Genomic DNA, 17,673 nt, shown 5'->3' with positions numbered 1-17,673 from the left:
AAACCTTTTTTTAAAAAAAAAAAAAAAAAAAAAATCCTAAATGCTCTTAAAAGTAAAATATAGTTAGGTTTTATAGGGATTTATATCTGGTCATAATTAGTCAGGGCCTCTTTCATCATTTTTTAACGCTTTTTATCATGTTCATTTATGTGTAAATGTATAAACTTATATTGGAGGAAATGTAGAATATATCGAAATTATTTGTTAACTGAAGCAAATACTATTATTCAAGTGATTTTACGTAACCAAACTGTTGTATATCTTGTATATATTACTTGATAAGCAAAACAAAAAAAAAGGAGTTTTATTCTGTGAAAATTTACATGTTATGTCTGCCGTCCATATATATATTAGTTTTATATATGATCTCGATCTCTCGAACCTCCATCATCACACCTACACATCGATTTGAAATACACGCCATACTTTGTTTTCGAACAACACACAAACCATACTTCGCGATGAAAACAAGAAAAAAAAAAGAAAGAGACAATTGATATATGTGTAATTTATGAAAAAACTATACATACACCCATGCAACGCGGAAAGGGAGAGCGTGACTGTGCAGATTAGATCTATTTGTGAAGATTTCATGTTTTGGCTGTTTCAACGGACTTTCACCTGATTCTTGTTGAAAATTTAGTTAGGCAATTTAAGCTAAAACAATTTTATTAGGCAAAACAACAATTCACGATGATGTCTCTTGATTCTGGTCAGTTTTCCAAAATATTAATAATTAATGATTATTATTGAAATTGTCATTTCTGTGTTTGCATGTTTAGTTAATTATTAGTCAGCAAACCGACTATCATATGCTGTCCAAACCCCAGGCTGGCTCTGAGAATTTGGAAGTCCAAGACCATTTAGTAAAGATTTTAAAATTTTGGGGACCTAAAATATTTTTTTTTACAAATTGGGGACCTATTTACATATAAAAAATTTCAAAAATTTTGAGGGTCCAAAGTGAATGTTTCATTGGGCTTGGCCCAGGGTCGGCTCTGTCCAAACCCGAACTTATGCCCATTTTTAGGGTTTAGTAAATAAATTCTACGAACAGTCCAGTCACCTTGAACTCTTCTATAAATTATTCTCATATTATTGAGAAATCAATAAAAAAAGGTCTGGATATTGAGAAGCCTCTTTCTGTATGTTATCTTAAACTTGTTATAAATTAGTAAATTTGATGCATGTCATGAAATCGGCAAGGATGGTAATTCACAGCAACTGATTCATTATCCAGTTCCTATTATGAGAAAGAGAGATCACGTTTGACTTTCAGGATTACAGTTGGATTACTTGCCAATTATTAGTTTTTCACCAATTCTGGATTTTCAAGATTGTGAAATTTTGTTTTGACCATATACTCATATATATTGATACTTCTCACCCTAAAGAGATACGCCTGATTCTGAGTTATACTGTGCACTTAGAATAACAAGGCAGAGAAACAAAAAGGGAAGGGGGGGGGGGAAACTTAATGTTCACAGCACGTTATCTCCACACATAAATCAATGTGTATCATAAAGCATCGGTTAACGACCAACTTCAATGAGTTTTGCCACTAGAATATTATCTACTTCGTATTTTATTTAGACACAGTTAAAGATTCGCATTATTCTACTTCGCTGTAAATTGGAGATAGCTAGCTAACCTAGTGGAATCGACAAAACTTCAATGCTCTTGACTGGTGGTACCGCATATCATAGGTTACAATAAGAAAGTTCATAACAAGTGGAAGTCCTCCACGGTCGCATAACTTTATTTTGAATCTCCTAAGAACATCTACGATGGGAGTTATTAAGGGAATCTTTACAGGGTGTGGAGTCTACTTTCTTAGAGTTTGTGCAAAAAAAAAATCCTTAAAATCCTTTGATAAGGATTGATCCTTATACTGTTCTCGGATCCCATTGACTACGTGGCGGCCTGTGAATGGTCATCTTTTTTTTTTTTTTTTTAAATCCAAAATATCCAAGATTAATCCGAAATGCTTTTGTGCTAAAGACTCCAATGAATCTCACCATTGCGGATGATCTAATTTTATTGCGCGAACATGATTGTATCTTGCCGGAAAAGGAAAGAAAAGTTGGATATTATTATTACATACTACTTTTTGCTGAACGAATTAAATACTACTTTTATTTTCCGTGTTATTTTTGCGAATATTGAGTTCTTTAAAAAAGAACCTACAAGCCATGTGCATTAGGGGGTGTTAAAAAAAAAGCCATGTGCATTAGTTCCTCAATAAATTCCACATTATACAGAACAAAACCTTATCTAACGCCAACAGAGTCCACAATTATACTTAACCTCCACAGGAGGCTACCTTCTTTTCTATTAAATGCTTTTTCCCATTCTCCACATCAAACGCATAAAACACCAAAACACCTAAATAAATAAACATCATTTGGTGACTAAAGGCATCCATAACCCTACTTCATTTTCTATTTTAAAATAGATTAAAAGTGATCATGGAGTAAAAAATACTTTAATTCTACTATATTTTTTACCTCATAATGAAGTTTATTTCATAAACGGAATAATATGTTTTTTGTTTATTCATTATTCCATTATAGAGCGAGAAATGAATTAAGGTTATAACATTTTTACTTCATATTCTCTTTTATTCCATTTTAGAGATAATAGAATTTTACATTTATAGCGTTTATTAACAGTAGTCATATACATTGATGAGAGTGATTGTTTCATAATGTTATCCTTTTTCCTACTTAAAAGCTGTGGATATGTGATTAAATGTGAAACTTTTCTCACCCACAGGATTTAATTTCTAATTTTAGAAAGCTATAGTAAACTAAATTACCGCTTAAGCCTTAAACAGATGATACGTTATACATAGTTAACCGGATAAGGTTACACATCAAAGCAGAAGAAGCAGTTGGGAAATTATTAACCAACCTTCCAGCGCCGATCCAGCGAACTTCGCCGTTTGTCTTAACCAATCACAATTCACCAAAATAATAATGGTAATTAAAGCTGAGAATTTAATTTTATTACATATTTATTCTCAAAAAAACTATAGTGGGCCTTGAAATTACAATATTGCGGAAACTAGGAGAGGTCAAGACTCATACAGATGGCGCGGTTGAGCTAAAAGAACTGAAAATTTGAAAGAACAAAAATCATATTCTATTGTTTGTATTGTCAGTAAATCATAATTTATTGTTTTGTAATGAAAATAAATAGTTGTTTGGTGAGAGGTGGGCAGATACAAGTGGATGACAAAGAATTTTCCAGAAAAAAAATTGTTCAATAAGAGAGAGAGAGACGACGCCACTTTCTCGGGAATATTCAAAGTTTTCTCATTTGATTTCTGGGTCCAAAGGATCATTCTTTCAATGTTCTTTTGAAGAAAGCTCACGAGGGTCTCTGTTTTTTATTCGTGTCTTGAGAGAAGAAGATGATGAAGTTGTGGATGGTGACTTCTCTTGAACTCGCTGAGCTCTTCGTGAGCGCTATGGTGCATTTTCTTTACGCGTTCTATATATTCAGCACCGCCGTCGCCGGAGATATATCTAAGAACGTTAATGATTACTTGTTCAAGTCAAATGTGGATGTCAACGACTACGATCAAAGTCAAAGCAATGTCGAAGGTCTGCCTCCTATTGTATTGGTTCATGGGATCTTTGGTTTTGGCAAAGGGGTAATAATGCAAAAACTCAAACTTTATTTCTTTTAATTAATTTATTTATTTTTGAATGAATGTTAAATTTATTCCATTCAAAACGTTTTTACAAGGAATGCAGCTCTAATTCTTTTAATTTATTTTATTAGATTCTTGGTTTTGAGGTTTGATCTTGTTGTGATCAGAGATTAGGAGGCTTATCATACTTTGCTGGTGCTGAGAAGAAAGATGAGAGGGTTCTTGTTCCTGATTTGGGATCCTTAACAAGCATCTATGATAGGTATGAGATCTTGATTTATATTTGATTTCTTATGCACATTTATTGATGATGACAATGGCTTCCAGGGCAAGGGAGTTATTCTATTACCTAAAAGGAGGAAGAGTTGATTTTGGAGAAGAGCATAGTGAAGCTTGTGGACATTCTCGGTTTGGTAGAGACTACAGAAAAGGTTAGGTTTTGATCTGAAACTTTCATTTTTTGTATTATTAATCCAAATGAAATGTATTATCTGACTTTGGCATGTGTGTGTGTGTGTGTTTTAGGGCAATACCCTGAATGGGATGAGGATCATCCTATTCATTTTGTGGGGCATTCAGCTGGTGCGCAAGTCATACGTGTGTTGCAGCAAATGCTTGCAGATAAGGTTTGACGTTGAAGAATGTCTTCTTGGTTTCAAAAGCTCTGTTTAATGATTGATGCTAACACATATCTCAAACTGTTATGGTTAGGCTTTTGAAGGGTTTGATGAAACTAATGAGAATTGGGTTCTGAGTGTGACATCATTGTCCGGAGCATTCAATGGTACTACCAGGACTTACTTAGATGGCATGAGGTCAGTTTCTACCTTTTGAGATAATTGTTTGATCTTGGAATCAAATGTGTATTCTCATCTCAAAATCTTGTTGTTACTATTACAGGACAGAAGATGGAATAGGCATGAAGCCAATATCTCTCTTGCAGCTATGTCGTATAGGCGTGATAATGTATGATTGGTTGGACATCTCATGGCTAAAGACTTACTACAGTTTTGGGTTCGATCACTTCAACATGTCTTGGAAGAAAACTGGATTGAGAGGTTTAGTTGATTGCCTTGTGGGAAACACAGGTCCTTTTGCTACTGGTGATTGGATCTTACCTGATCTCACGATCCAAGGCTCCACAAGTCTCAACTCCAATCTCCAGACATTCCCAAACACTTACTACTTCAGCTACGCGACTAAACGCACACGCAGAATCATGGGCATGACTATCCCTTCAGGTGTTCTTGGCATCCACCCTATGCTCTTCCTCCGCGTCTTTCAGATGAGTCAGTGGAGGTTCCCGCAAGATGTTTCTCCTCCCTATAAAGGCTACAGGTAAAAATACAACAAGACTCAAAAATGATTCAAACTTTAACATTCATTCTTGAAGTTCTTGATCAATCCTCTGTTTTCCTCTGTTTTTCCTCTGTTTTGCTCTGTTTTCCTTTGTTTTCTCTGTTTTCCTCTGTTTTCGCTTTGCTTAAACACTGCAAAGTAGATAAACTGTTCTAAGAGAAGATAAAATGTTTCGATATGAAGGGATGAGGAATGGCAAGAGAACGATGGGGCAATGAACACAATATCAATGACGCATCCGAGGCTACCAGTGGAGCATCCAAGCCGGTTCATAAGAAGCGACTCTGAGTGCCAAACGTTACAACCTGGAATATGGTGAGCTAGTCATATTATAACATGTTACATAATAGAGTGGAAATTGAATGGGAACCTTTTGTTTTGGTTATTTCAGGTACTATAAGATAGTGGAAGCAGATCACATAACGTTCATAGTGAATAGAGAGAGAGCTGGAGTGCAGTTTGATCTAATATACGACAGTATCTTCCAACGTTGCAGGAAACATGTTTTTAGAAAGATTCCTCAGACTCTTCCTAATCAATCTCCTCGTGCACCTCGCTCTCCTCGTTGATAGCCTAAAAATAGCAGCTTTGACTACATTGACGTTGAGCTTTAATTCTTTAGCAATTCATTAAATATTAGATATATATCCATTTTTCTTATTCTCTCTTGTTTTTCTATACTAGTGTAAACATATACATTTCAATTAAATTTTATAAATGCATCAGATTTTTTTCTACCTGTCTGTCTTTTATTCGTGTCAAATGATGATAATCTACTGTATAAAGTCTATGGTTAGGAATTCAAAATGCGTTTACTATAAACTCTCCTTTTATATTATTTATTTGTTGTGATTAAGTCAAGGGCTTTGGATCAAATAGTTACCACTAGGTGCGTTTTTTTTGTGTGTTACTGAACAAAGACTATGTATACTCGCTTTAAAATGATTTTAAAGAACAACAATTGTGTGAAGGTTGCGTTACATTCTTTGCTTTTTATATCACATTAAAACTAGGTGATTTGCCCGCACTTGCGGACCTAATAATCTTACAAATATTTATAAATAGATATATTATAAATTTTTTATATAGGATAAAGTTTTTTTATTTTAATAAAATATATTTTATTACATAAAATAAATTTGAAAACATTCATATATATAAAACTATATACATGGATTTATATTTATTTTAAGAATATTACGATGTAAAGTATTTTTGGATAGCATAATATAGAATCTTTTTAATTTATGGTAGTTATATATTAATAAATTAATCTAATATTATTATTTATTAAGGATAATGAAGATTTTAAAAACTTTAACTTTCAACGTGAGAGGAAAAAAATCACTTCGTCAAAATATATAAATATTTTCGAATCTTTGCCAACTTTTGTCAAAAAAATATCAAAATGAGTGATTTTGATTGTCCTAATAAATTTATCTTAAAAGATAGATAATTCATTCGATCTTATATGATATATATACTAAAATTAGAAACGATTTAATATTACTAAACCAAATATAATGTAAACATATATATAATATTTTAATATTATTAAAGTAAATATAATATAAATTTAACTATGGTATTATTGTTACAATTTTTTAATTATTTTGAAGATAATTATAAATTATCAGCTAAATTACTAAAACAAATTATTAAAAGTAATAATTGAGCATAAAATATAGCTAAACCTAATCTAATGTGTATATCCTCATATCCATCGAATGAGAAATATATTTTAAGCAACTTAAGTAGAATCATGATTATCTAAATAGGTTTTAAAGAAATATTGGATTTAAGTTGCAAAAAAGAAGTATTGGATTTCCGCATTATTTTAAAATCATGAAGCGTTAACCTATAACTTTCTCCTTACATGTCCATATACAATTTGTTGATGGTCATCCAATCACTTTCATTCAATTCACTGGATATATTAAAACATCAACAAATTCCTTTTTTAATGCCATCAGCAATAGTCCTTTTTAATGTCTGATATATTTTCTCATCATGTACTATTAGAAAACAATCAATATTTCAAAACTTTATAATATAATAGTATAACTAACTATTAAACCTCAGGAGTCAATGAACATATCAATTCGTATTGCAAAATCAAGGGTTTTAAAAGTGTTAATGAACATCAATATGTATTGCAACATTAAAGGTTTCATTATGTCCATCAATGAACAGAAATATGTATATACATGTATCTACTTACGCTAGCATCCGCCAAGACAAAATCAAGGGTTTCATTATGTCCCTTAACATGGTTAAACTTTTGTAATAGTTTAAAGCAGATTTCCCATATAAACTTAACGTCAAATATTATATAATTGGCAAAGTCAAACATTATGCATTTAGTTTACAATAAATAAAATAATATCAAATATATATAGATGATGATTTTTAAGTTTTAAATAGTAATATAGATCGATTATTTAAACTAATGATTCAATTAAATTAATTAAAATATGATAAATAAAAAAATTATTAACTAAAATTGTTGAAAACATGACAAATAAATAAAATATCTTAAAATTATGGAGAACATGATAAATAAGCTAAATCAATTTTCAAATAATAGTATAGATAGAAGTGGCTAATTATTGGACATCACATGGTTATATATTTTGAAATGCGTGGGCACTTGGTATGTGACTTTAGACACGTGGTTTGTTGGACAATAAATCATGTTCTTAATATTCATATTACTTGGTTGTTTTAGCTAAAAACATTTGAGCAATAATACAATCGTAGCTAGACTTGCTACTCTCATATAGGTCAAAGAGCTTAGTTTTCCTAGTTTGGAGTTTGGGCCAATTCTGTGAATGGAGGTGGGTTAATATCTCTTTGATAACAAGAATAAACACAAAAGTTTTTAGGAAAAAAATATTATTACTCTCTCAGAATAAATGAAGTAAATGCATAGATTGGTTTAGAAAATGTTTTGGCATCCATCTAACTGGCAAGTCAAATTTGTTTTGCTTGACTAGCAAAACCGCGAATAAACTAAATTATAATACTATATCCACATACATTCCGCTGAAATTTATGAGTAACTTCAAAACCGTGAATAAACGAAATTATAATAAAAATAATTCTCTTAAAAACATATTTTCCCTATATATAAATAACAAAATATTGAAATCAAACCGATTTGGAGTTGAGTAAAACCAAAACAAAACTGAAGTAGAAACTTTACATCTCTGTATATGGCTGAAAACTTAAATTCGATAATAATAAACCCAAATTCAATTTAAAAATTCGGCTTAATTAGTTTGACAACAAAAAGAAAAAAAAAGAACTGTCACTATTTCATGTGATCATATCTGGGCCGTTATAACTACATATGGGCCTACAGATTCTCCTTTGCAGAGTAATAACGTAGTATAATTGGCTGATTTCCCTATTACATGTGAACCTGCCTTTAATGTGTTACCAACCGGTTGTCCGCCAATTCGCGGATATAAATATTGTATGAAAATATTATGTATACAATGTTATATAGTCTTAAACATTAAAAATATCATTTTTAACTTCAAATAGTTTGAAAATCAGTCATAAAATTTCTATAAATTTGATGTAAAAATAACTGATGAATATTTAGTAACAACAAATGCTTGTGAAATTATCTATATATAATTATCACATTAACTTCACCAACACATATTATGTATCTTCTTCGGCATCTTCTTATTTTCCCATTATTATTTCGTTCTTTTTATTAAATTTTGCTAATATTTTCCTAAATTTTTACATATTTTTTGCCAAATATTTATTTCTCTCTCTAAATAGTAATATAAAACATACAATCAATAAACCAAAAATTCTATTCAATCAACATTATTCTTTTCATTCATAATATTACCTCATTTACTAAATAATTTGACTTAAATGCAAAACATTTTTTAAATCGAAATTCTCGCATTTAAATATAATCCCTCAGACCCTAAGATGGTTATGTATTAACCAAGCCTGGTACAACAAATACGAGTATGGTCGGGTGTAATGTTCAAGATAAGAAGTATATATATGCATGGCACCACAGCTGCATGTTCAAGACAAGTCAGTAATAGAATAACTCCCTTGCCCTGGAAGCCATTATATTGTCATCATCAATAAATGTGCATAAAATTAATATAAATCAAGATCTCATACCCCTATCATAGATGCTTGTTAAGGATCCCAAATCAGGAACAAGAACACTCTCATCTTTCTTCTTAGCACCCGCAAAGTATGACAAGCCTCCTAATCTTTGATCACAACAAGATTAACACAAGACTTATTCACTCAACAAATAAGTGAAATGAATCACCATTACATTATTGGATTTTTCTACATTAGAAAAAAAACTTCTGCAATGGGCCAATGGCAAATGCTTCGACCGAGATTATATATACACAAAAGTTTAAAACTCAAATTGGCCCAACCCAAGAAAATACTTGTTGACTGAATGTATACTCGCACCATGGAAGCTTAAACTTGAAGAGCAGAAGCTATGCATGGAACTAGCGAGGCTCAGTACTTCAAAAGGAGGTTTGTTCATAACCTCTTTCACTGTCAATCCACACGAGTCCGTGATCCATAAATAGCTCAGACCTTCTGTGGGATCACCTGCAAACCAGAAAAGGCAAATACAAAGGTTTTTTCTGTAATGACTCGGTTTAGATTGAATCATAACAACATTTGTCTAATGGTTGTAAACTTTGTTGTCAAATCTTGAAACGCTTCCATGAACTCTTGGGGGGAATATGCCGTGTGTTACACATGCGCTTATTCCCGATGCTCCGTGTGCAGCTAAGACTTTCTGAAGGGGTACAAGAACGAGTGGTGAGTTATGAACGAAGTGAGAATTGGAGTTATACTTTTTGATAAGTTGAATCTTAGAGAACCTGGCATTCGTGCCACCCGACTGAACCAAATCATCGACGTGCCTTCCTTGAGCAAACAATCTGAATGACAAAGGGGGCTCTACAGGCTAACCATCGGTTAGAGTTTAATTTGTACGTAACTCCAAGCTCAAGGCCCAAAATGATAAGCCCAACCAATTGAACTTTTTAAAACCTTCAACAATAACTTTTTTTGATCAAAAACTGTTGTATACGCATCATCTGATATATATTTTTTATAAAAATTATCATTGAATTTATTTTATTTTTCGATTGACAGTAGAAAATAAATAAATAAATAAATAAATTTCAATCATATTATAAATTTTGGGATAAACAGAAAGTTTTTTTCATTTGGATATCTACTAAATTAGGTGCCTACCTACTTTAAAGTTACATAATGGGGTTTTTTTTTAATTCAGATTTTTTCGAATGTATAGGAATTGTCTTGGCTGAAATATTCATGCATGACAAAAAAAATGGAAGCATACAAGGAACGCACAATTGCTTAAATAAACTACAAAAGAATATGTTTTGAATATGGTTCGTCCAAAAATATTATATTAAACACAAAAGATACAAAGTAGGATAAAAATAACGTTCTAGGCTTCTAGCCACATCTTATCTTCTTACAATTCTGTTTCATCTTCTTACAAAGCAGGTAATTGCAAAAGGCTGCCCAATAAGTTTAATGAATTTGTCTGCACTTTAGCCACATCTCCAAAGCCCAATTGCATTTTAATGAAGTTTATGGGATGGATTTTGCTTACATAATGAAACTATGCATTCTCTAAATAGCAATTGTTTGGTAAAATATACATGCATAACAAAAACAAAAATATGGAATCATACAAGGAACGCACAATTGCTTGAATAAAACAACAACGTACGACCATTGGTCATTTCACAAATTGTTTTTGTTCTTCTAAAGAATATTTATTTTAAACATAAAAAGCGATATAAAAGTATAACACAAACTCGGATAAAATCTAACGTTTTATAGTAAAGCTTTTGAGTATGGTTATGGCTTAATTGAAGTACCAATAAAACTCGATTTAAATGATTGGATATGACCAAAAGATGCGGAACCAACCATTTTGCTTTGTATATGATCCATTTACTAAAAACTTTCAGAATGGCTAACACTTGCATTTACAAATGATACAACATACCTTTTATTTCTTTCAGAAATAACCAAACAAAAAAGCACAACTGTCATTTCAAACAAACATGAGAATCTAGCAACTTTATTTTTCCACGAGTGCGATGATGCAGCACCAAACTTTTAACGGCTTAAACCGAATCCTTTCTTTGACAAAAAAGGGAAGAAAGTGGGAAACTTTGAGTTGGACTATGACTTGGACCAAACATATAAAGATACCACATCATTATCCAATAGCCATCATCACCTCCACCTTCTAATAATTAAATCACCATCCGAGTATGTGCACGTATCTATATATAGTAGCCCTTGAAGATAGAGATTTCACCCACTAATCTTAAAAATATAAAAACCTCCATAAAGAAAAATTTCAAGGGAATGAGAAACATTTTCTTAGTCGGAGAGGCACCGCCTGATAAGATGCAGAAGAAGCCATTCAAGGAGGAGACAGAGAAACCTCAGTTTGAAATATTTCCTCAACGGTTTGTTTAGCTTTGGCCATGAGAAGCAAGGAGACAACAAAGAAGAAGTGCTTCTTATAATGGTAATGGCAAAAACGGCAAGTCATATATCGGCATCAGGCTCGTGTGTTTCGAGTTCTATTTTGATTTAATATCGGTTGTAATGTAGATCTTGAGTTTTTTAAGGTTTAGTTTCTACCGTATGAAATCATCCTTGATACTACTTTGTACCAGTAAGAAAGAGTATTGTGATATAGATCGTCTTGTGTGTGTCAGTGTGTTAGTGTGTGTTTCCTTCCAGTTTTTTTTTAAAATAAAAGCGGACAATGTTTGCTCATGAGTCTTTGTACTCCCTCCGTTTTATATTAAGTATCATTTTAACTTTTAAATTTTGTTTAATTTTATAAGTGTTGTTTTACATTTTGAAAGCATATTTTAAACAGATTTTTTCAAATTTTTCCCATATTTTTAATTCATTAAAACTAAACGACACTTAATATGAAACGGAGGGAGTACAAAGACAACACTAAAGATCACAGTATATAAAATATTTACCGAAAATTCAATATTTTTGTAGGGGTTAACACATAAATTTTGAAAAAAATTCAAAAATGTGAAAATACTTTTTAATGCATAGTTGCATCATTCACTAACATATGATAAATGTCAAAGAGGTTTGGAATTTTTGTTGTCTCCGTTTCTCTAGAAAATAACGATTTTATAGTGGTTAATCCACCAATTTAGGGAGTATTATGAAGTTTTACAAAATTAATTGACAAAAAATTAAAACTATGTCCATATACCATTAAAAAAAAGTTTAATATACACTAATACAAATGTAGAATGTGTTTAGAAATTTTAGAACAACACTAAAGATCATAGGCTTCAGTATATAGAATATTTACCGAAAAATTTAATATTTTAGTAGGGGTTAACACATAGGTTTTGAGAAAAGTTCAAAAATATGAAAATTCTGTTTTAATGCATAGTTGCATCCTTCACTAATATATGATGAAGGTCAAAGAGGTTTTGAACTTTTGTTATCCCCGTTTCTCTAGAAAATAGCGATTTATAGTGGTTAATCCACCAATTTAGGGAGTATTATGAAGTTTTACTAAATTAATTGACAAAAAATTAAAACGATGCCCAAGTACCATGAAAGAGATTTTAATATACATTAATACAAATGTAGAATGTGTTTAGAAATTTTAAAACAACACTAAAAATCATAGGCTTCAGTATATATCATTTACAAAAAAAAATCAATATTTTTGTAGAGGTTAAGATATAGATTTTGAAAAAAAATCAAAAATATTAAAATATTGTTTTAATGCATATTTTCATCATTCACTAACATATGATGAAGGTCAAAGAGGTTTAAAATTTTTTTTTGTCTCCGTTTCCTTAGAAAATAGCGATTTTATAGTGGCTAATCCACCAATTTATGGAGTATTATGAAGTTTTACTAAATTAATTGACAAAAAGTTAAAATGGTGCCCATGTACCATGAAAGAGAGTTTAATATACATTAATAAAAATATTGAATGTTTTTAGAAATTTTAAAACAACACTAAAAATCATAGGCTTCAGTATATAGAGCATTTACCGAAAAATTCAATATTTTCGTCGGGATTAACACATTGATTTTGAGAAAAATTAAAAAATATGAAAATTATGTTTTAATGGATAGTTGCATTCTTCACTAACATATGATGAAGGTCAAAGAGGTTTGGAACATTTGTTGTCCCCGTTTCTCTAGAAAATAACGATTTTATAGTGGTTAGTCCACCAATTTATGGAGTATTATGAATGAGTATTAAATATCCGAATGGGTATTAAATTATGAGATATTGGATATCCGAACCCGAACAGATAATATCCGAACCTGAATGGATATCCGAAAATAACCGAACATATGTATAATTAACCTTATATTTCTAGTTTACATCTCTCATTTTATATAAAATAGTTATATTGATACTACACATACTTTAAATTCATATGATATACATACAATTACAGAGAAAATGAATTGCTACACACTTAAAATGCATGTCAAGCTTTTTATTTCAAGAATTAATAAAAATTTACATCCAAAATTTAAAAACAATAACCAAATTAATGTCTTTTTAGTTTCAAAATGTTATATCCATATCTATTACCCGTTAAATCTATTAAAAATAAAAAATTAGCTAAGTGAAAGTTATATTTTCAAATACAAAAAAAAATTGAGAAATGAAAATTTAAATTTTTTTTTCAAAATCTAAATATCCGAACCCGATCCGAAATAATCGAATCCGAATTAAAAATACCCGAACCTGATCCGAAGTACAAAAATACCCGAACGAGTTCTACACCTCTACACCGAAATACCCGATCTGAACCCGAACGGGCACCCGAATGCCCACCCCTAAATAAAAATGTAGAATGTGTTTAGAAATTTTAAGACAACATTAAAGATCATAGGCTTCAGTATATAGATCATTTACCGAAAATTCAATATTTTCGTAGGGACACATATATTTTGAGAAAAATTCAAAATTATGAAAATACTGTTTTAATGCATAGTTGCATCTTTCACTAAAATATGATGAAAGTGAAAGAGGTTTTGAACTTTTGTTGTCTCCATTTCTCTAGAAAATAGCGATTTTATTGTGGTTAATCCACCAATTTAGGGAGTATTATGAAGTTTTACAAAATTAATTGACAAGCAATTAAAACGATGCCCATGTACAATGAAAGAGAGTTTAATATACATTAATACAAATGTAGAATGTCTTTAGAAATTTTAAAACAACACTAAAGATCTATAGACCGCAGTATATAGAACATTTTATGAAAAACTCAATATTTTCGTAGGGACACATAGAGTTTGAGAAAAATTCAAAAATAAGAAAATACTGTTTTAATGCATAGTTGCATCATTCACTAACATATGATGAAGGTCAAAGAGGCTTAGAACCTTTGTTGTCTCCGTTTTGTTTAGAGAATAGCGATTTTATAGTGGTTAGTCCACCAATTTAGAGAGTATTATGAAGTTTTACTAAATTAATAGACAAAAAATTAAAACGATGCACATGTACCTTGAAAGAGAGTTTAATATACATTAATACAAATTTGAAATGTGTTTAAAAATTTTAAAACAACACTAAAGATCATAGGCTTCAGTATATAGAACGTTTAACGAAAAATTTAACACATAAATTTTGAGAAAATTCAAAAATATGAAAATACTTTTTTAATGCATATTTGCATCATTCGCATATGATGAAGGTCAAAGAGGTTTAATTTTTTTTTTGTCACAGTTTCTCTTGAAAATAGCGATTTTATAACGGTTAGTCCACCAATTTATGGAGTATTATGAAGTTTTACTAAAATAATTGACAAAAAATTAAAACGATGTCCATGTACCATGAAAAAAAGTTTAATATATATTAATACAAATGTAGAATGTGTTTAGAAATTTTAGAACAACACTAAAGATCATAGGCTTCAGTATATAGAGCATTTACCGAAAAATTCAATATTTTTGTAAGGGGTTAACACATATATTTTGAAAAAAATTCAAAAATATGAAAATTATGTTTTAATGCATAGTTGCATCCTTCACTAACATATGATGAAGGTTAAAGAGGTTTGGAACTTTTGTTGTCCCCATTTCTCTAAAAAATAGCGATTTTTATAGTGGTTAGTCCACCAATTTAGGGAGTATTATGAAGTTTTATTAAATTAATTGACAAAGAATTCAAACGATGCTCATATACCATGAAAGAGAGTTTAATATACATTAATACAAATAGGGGTGGGCACTTTACCCGATATCCGAAGCTGCACCCGAGACCGATCCGAAAAACCCGAACCGAAATCCGAACAGAATTAGCAAAATATCCGAATGGGTATTAAATTATGAGATATTGGATATCCGAACCCGAACGGATAATATCCGAATCCGAACCTGAATGGATATCCGAAAATAACCGAACATATGTATAATTAACCTTATATTTCTAGTTTACATCTCTCATTTGATATAAAATCGTTATATTGATACTACACATACTTTAAATTCATATGATATACATACAATTACGGAGAAAATGAATTGCTACTCACTTAAAATGCAGGTCAAGCTTTTTATTTCAAAAATTAATAAAAATTTACATCCAAAATTTAAAAACAATAACCAAATTAATGTCTTTTTAGTTTCAAAATGTTATATCCATCTCTATTAACCATTCAATCTATTAAAAATAAAAAATTAGTTAAGTGAAAGTTATATATTCAAATACAAAAAAAAAATTGAGAAATGAAAATTTAAATTTTTTTTTTCAAAATCTAAATATCCGAACCCGATCCGAAATAACCGAATCCGAATTAAAAATACCCGAACCTGATCCGAAGTACAAAAATACCCGAACGAGTTCTACACCTATATACCGAAATCCCCGAAAATCCGAAATACCCAATCCGAACCCGAACAGGTACCCGAATGCCCACCCCTAAATACAAATGTAGAATGTGTTTAAAAATTTTAAAACAACATTAAAGATCATAGGCTTCAGTATATAGATCATTTACCGAAAAATTCAATATTTTCGAAGGGACACATAGATTTTGAGAAAAAATCAAAATTATGAAAATACTGTTTTAATGCATAGTTGCATCTTTCACTAAAATATGATGAAGGTTAAAGAGGTTTCGAACTTTTGTTGTCTCCGCTTCTCTAGAAAATAACGATTTTATTGTGGTTAATCCACCAATTTAGGGAGTATTATGAAGTTTTACAAAATTAATTGACAAACAATTAAAACGATGCTCATGTACAATAAAAGAGAGTTTACTATACATTAATACAAATATAGAATGTCTTTTAAATTTTAAAATAACACTAAAGACCTTAGACTTCAGTATATAGAACATTTTCTGAAAAACTCAATATTTTCGTAGGGACACATTGATTTTGAGAAAAAATCAAAAATACGAAAATACTGTTTTAATGCATAGTTACACCCTTCAATAACATATGATGAAGGTCAAAGAGGCTTAGAACCTTTGTTGTCTCCGTTTTTTCTAGAGAATAACGATTTTATAGTGGTTAGTCCACCAATTTAGGGAGTATTATGAAGTTTTACTAAATTAATTGACAAAAACATTAAAACGATGCCCATGTACCATGAAATAGAGTTTAATATACATTAATACAAATGTGGAATGTGTTTAGAAATAAAAAAAAAACACTAAAGATCATAGGATTCGGTATATAGAACATTTACCGAAAAATTCAACACATAAATTTTGAGAAAATTCAAAAATATGAAAATACTTTTTTTAATGTATATTTCATCCTTCACTAATATATGATGAATGTCAAAGAGGTTTGAAATTTTTGTTGTCTCAGTTTCTCTTAAAAATAGCGATTTTATAGTGGTTAGTCCACCAATTTAGGGAATATTATGAAGTTTTACTAAAATAATTGACAAAAAATTAAAACGATGCCCATGTACCATGAAATAAAGTTTAATATATATTAATACAAATGTAGAATGTGTTTAGAAATTTTAGAACAACACTAAAGATCATAAGCTTCAGTATATAGAGCATTTATTGAAAAATTCAACATATAAATTTTGAGAAAAATTCAAAAATATGAAAATTATGTTTTAATGCATATTTGCATCTTTCACTAACATATGATGAAAGTTAAAGAAGTTTGGAACTTTTGTTGTCCACGTTTCTCTAGAAAATAGCGATTTTATAGTGGTTATTCCGCCAATTTAGGGACTATTATAAAGTTTTACTAAATTAATTGACAAAAAAAATTAAAACGATGCCCATGTACCATGAAAGAGAGTTTAATATAATTAACACAAATGTAGAATTTGTTTAGATCATAGGCTCCAGTATATAGATCATTTATCGAAAATTCAATATTTTCGTAGGGGGTAACACATAAATTTTGAGAAAAATTAAAAAATATGATAATATTATTTTAATGCATATTTTCATCCTTCACGAACATATGATGAATGTCAAAGATGTTTGAAATTTTTTTTGTCTCCGTTTCTTTAGAAAATAGCGATTTTATAGTGGTTAATCCACCAATTTAGGGAGTATTATGAAGTTTTACTAAATTAATTGACA

General features: G+C 30.3%; 1 protein-coding gene across 1 annotated transcript; it reads left to right on the top strand.

Moving 5' to 3' along the window:
* Positions 1–3,136: 3,136 nt before the first annotated feature.
* On the top strand, positions 3,137–5,754 carry LOC106307985 (lipase-like). The gene is made up of 8 exons (XM_013745091.1): positions 3,137–3,658; positions 3,826–3,920; positions 3,986–4,089; positions 4,184–4,284; positions 4,370–4,473; positions 4,559–4,996; positions 5,201–5,332; positions 5,409–5,754. Exons 1-8 carry the CDS (start codon positions 3,416–3,418, stop codon positions 5,584–5,586), a joined length of 1,395 nt encoding a protein of 464 aa, XP_013600545.1. The 5' UTR covers positions 3,137–3,415; the 3' UTR covers positions 5,587–5,754.
* Positions 5,755–17,673: the final 11,919 nt, after the last annotated feature.

This window comes from Brassica oleracea, chromosome C8, assembly GCF_000695525.1.
Source record: "Brassica oleracea var. oleracea cultivar TO1000 chromosome C8, BOL, whole genome shotgun sequence".
NCBI classification, from domain to species: domain Eukaryota; kingdom Viridiplantae; phylum Streptophyta; class Magnoliopsida; order Brassicales; family Brassicaceae; genus Brassica; species Brassica oleracea.
The sequence above is the reverse complement of the archived record's forward strand: the minus strand, read 5'-3'. Positions and strand labels throughout refer to the sequence as shown.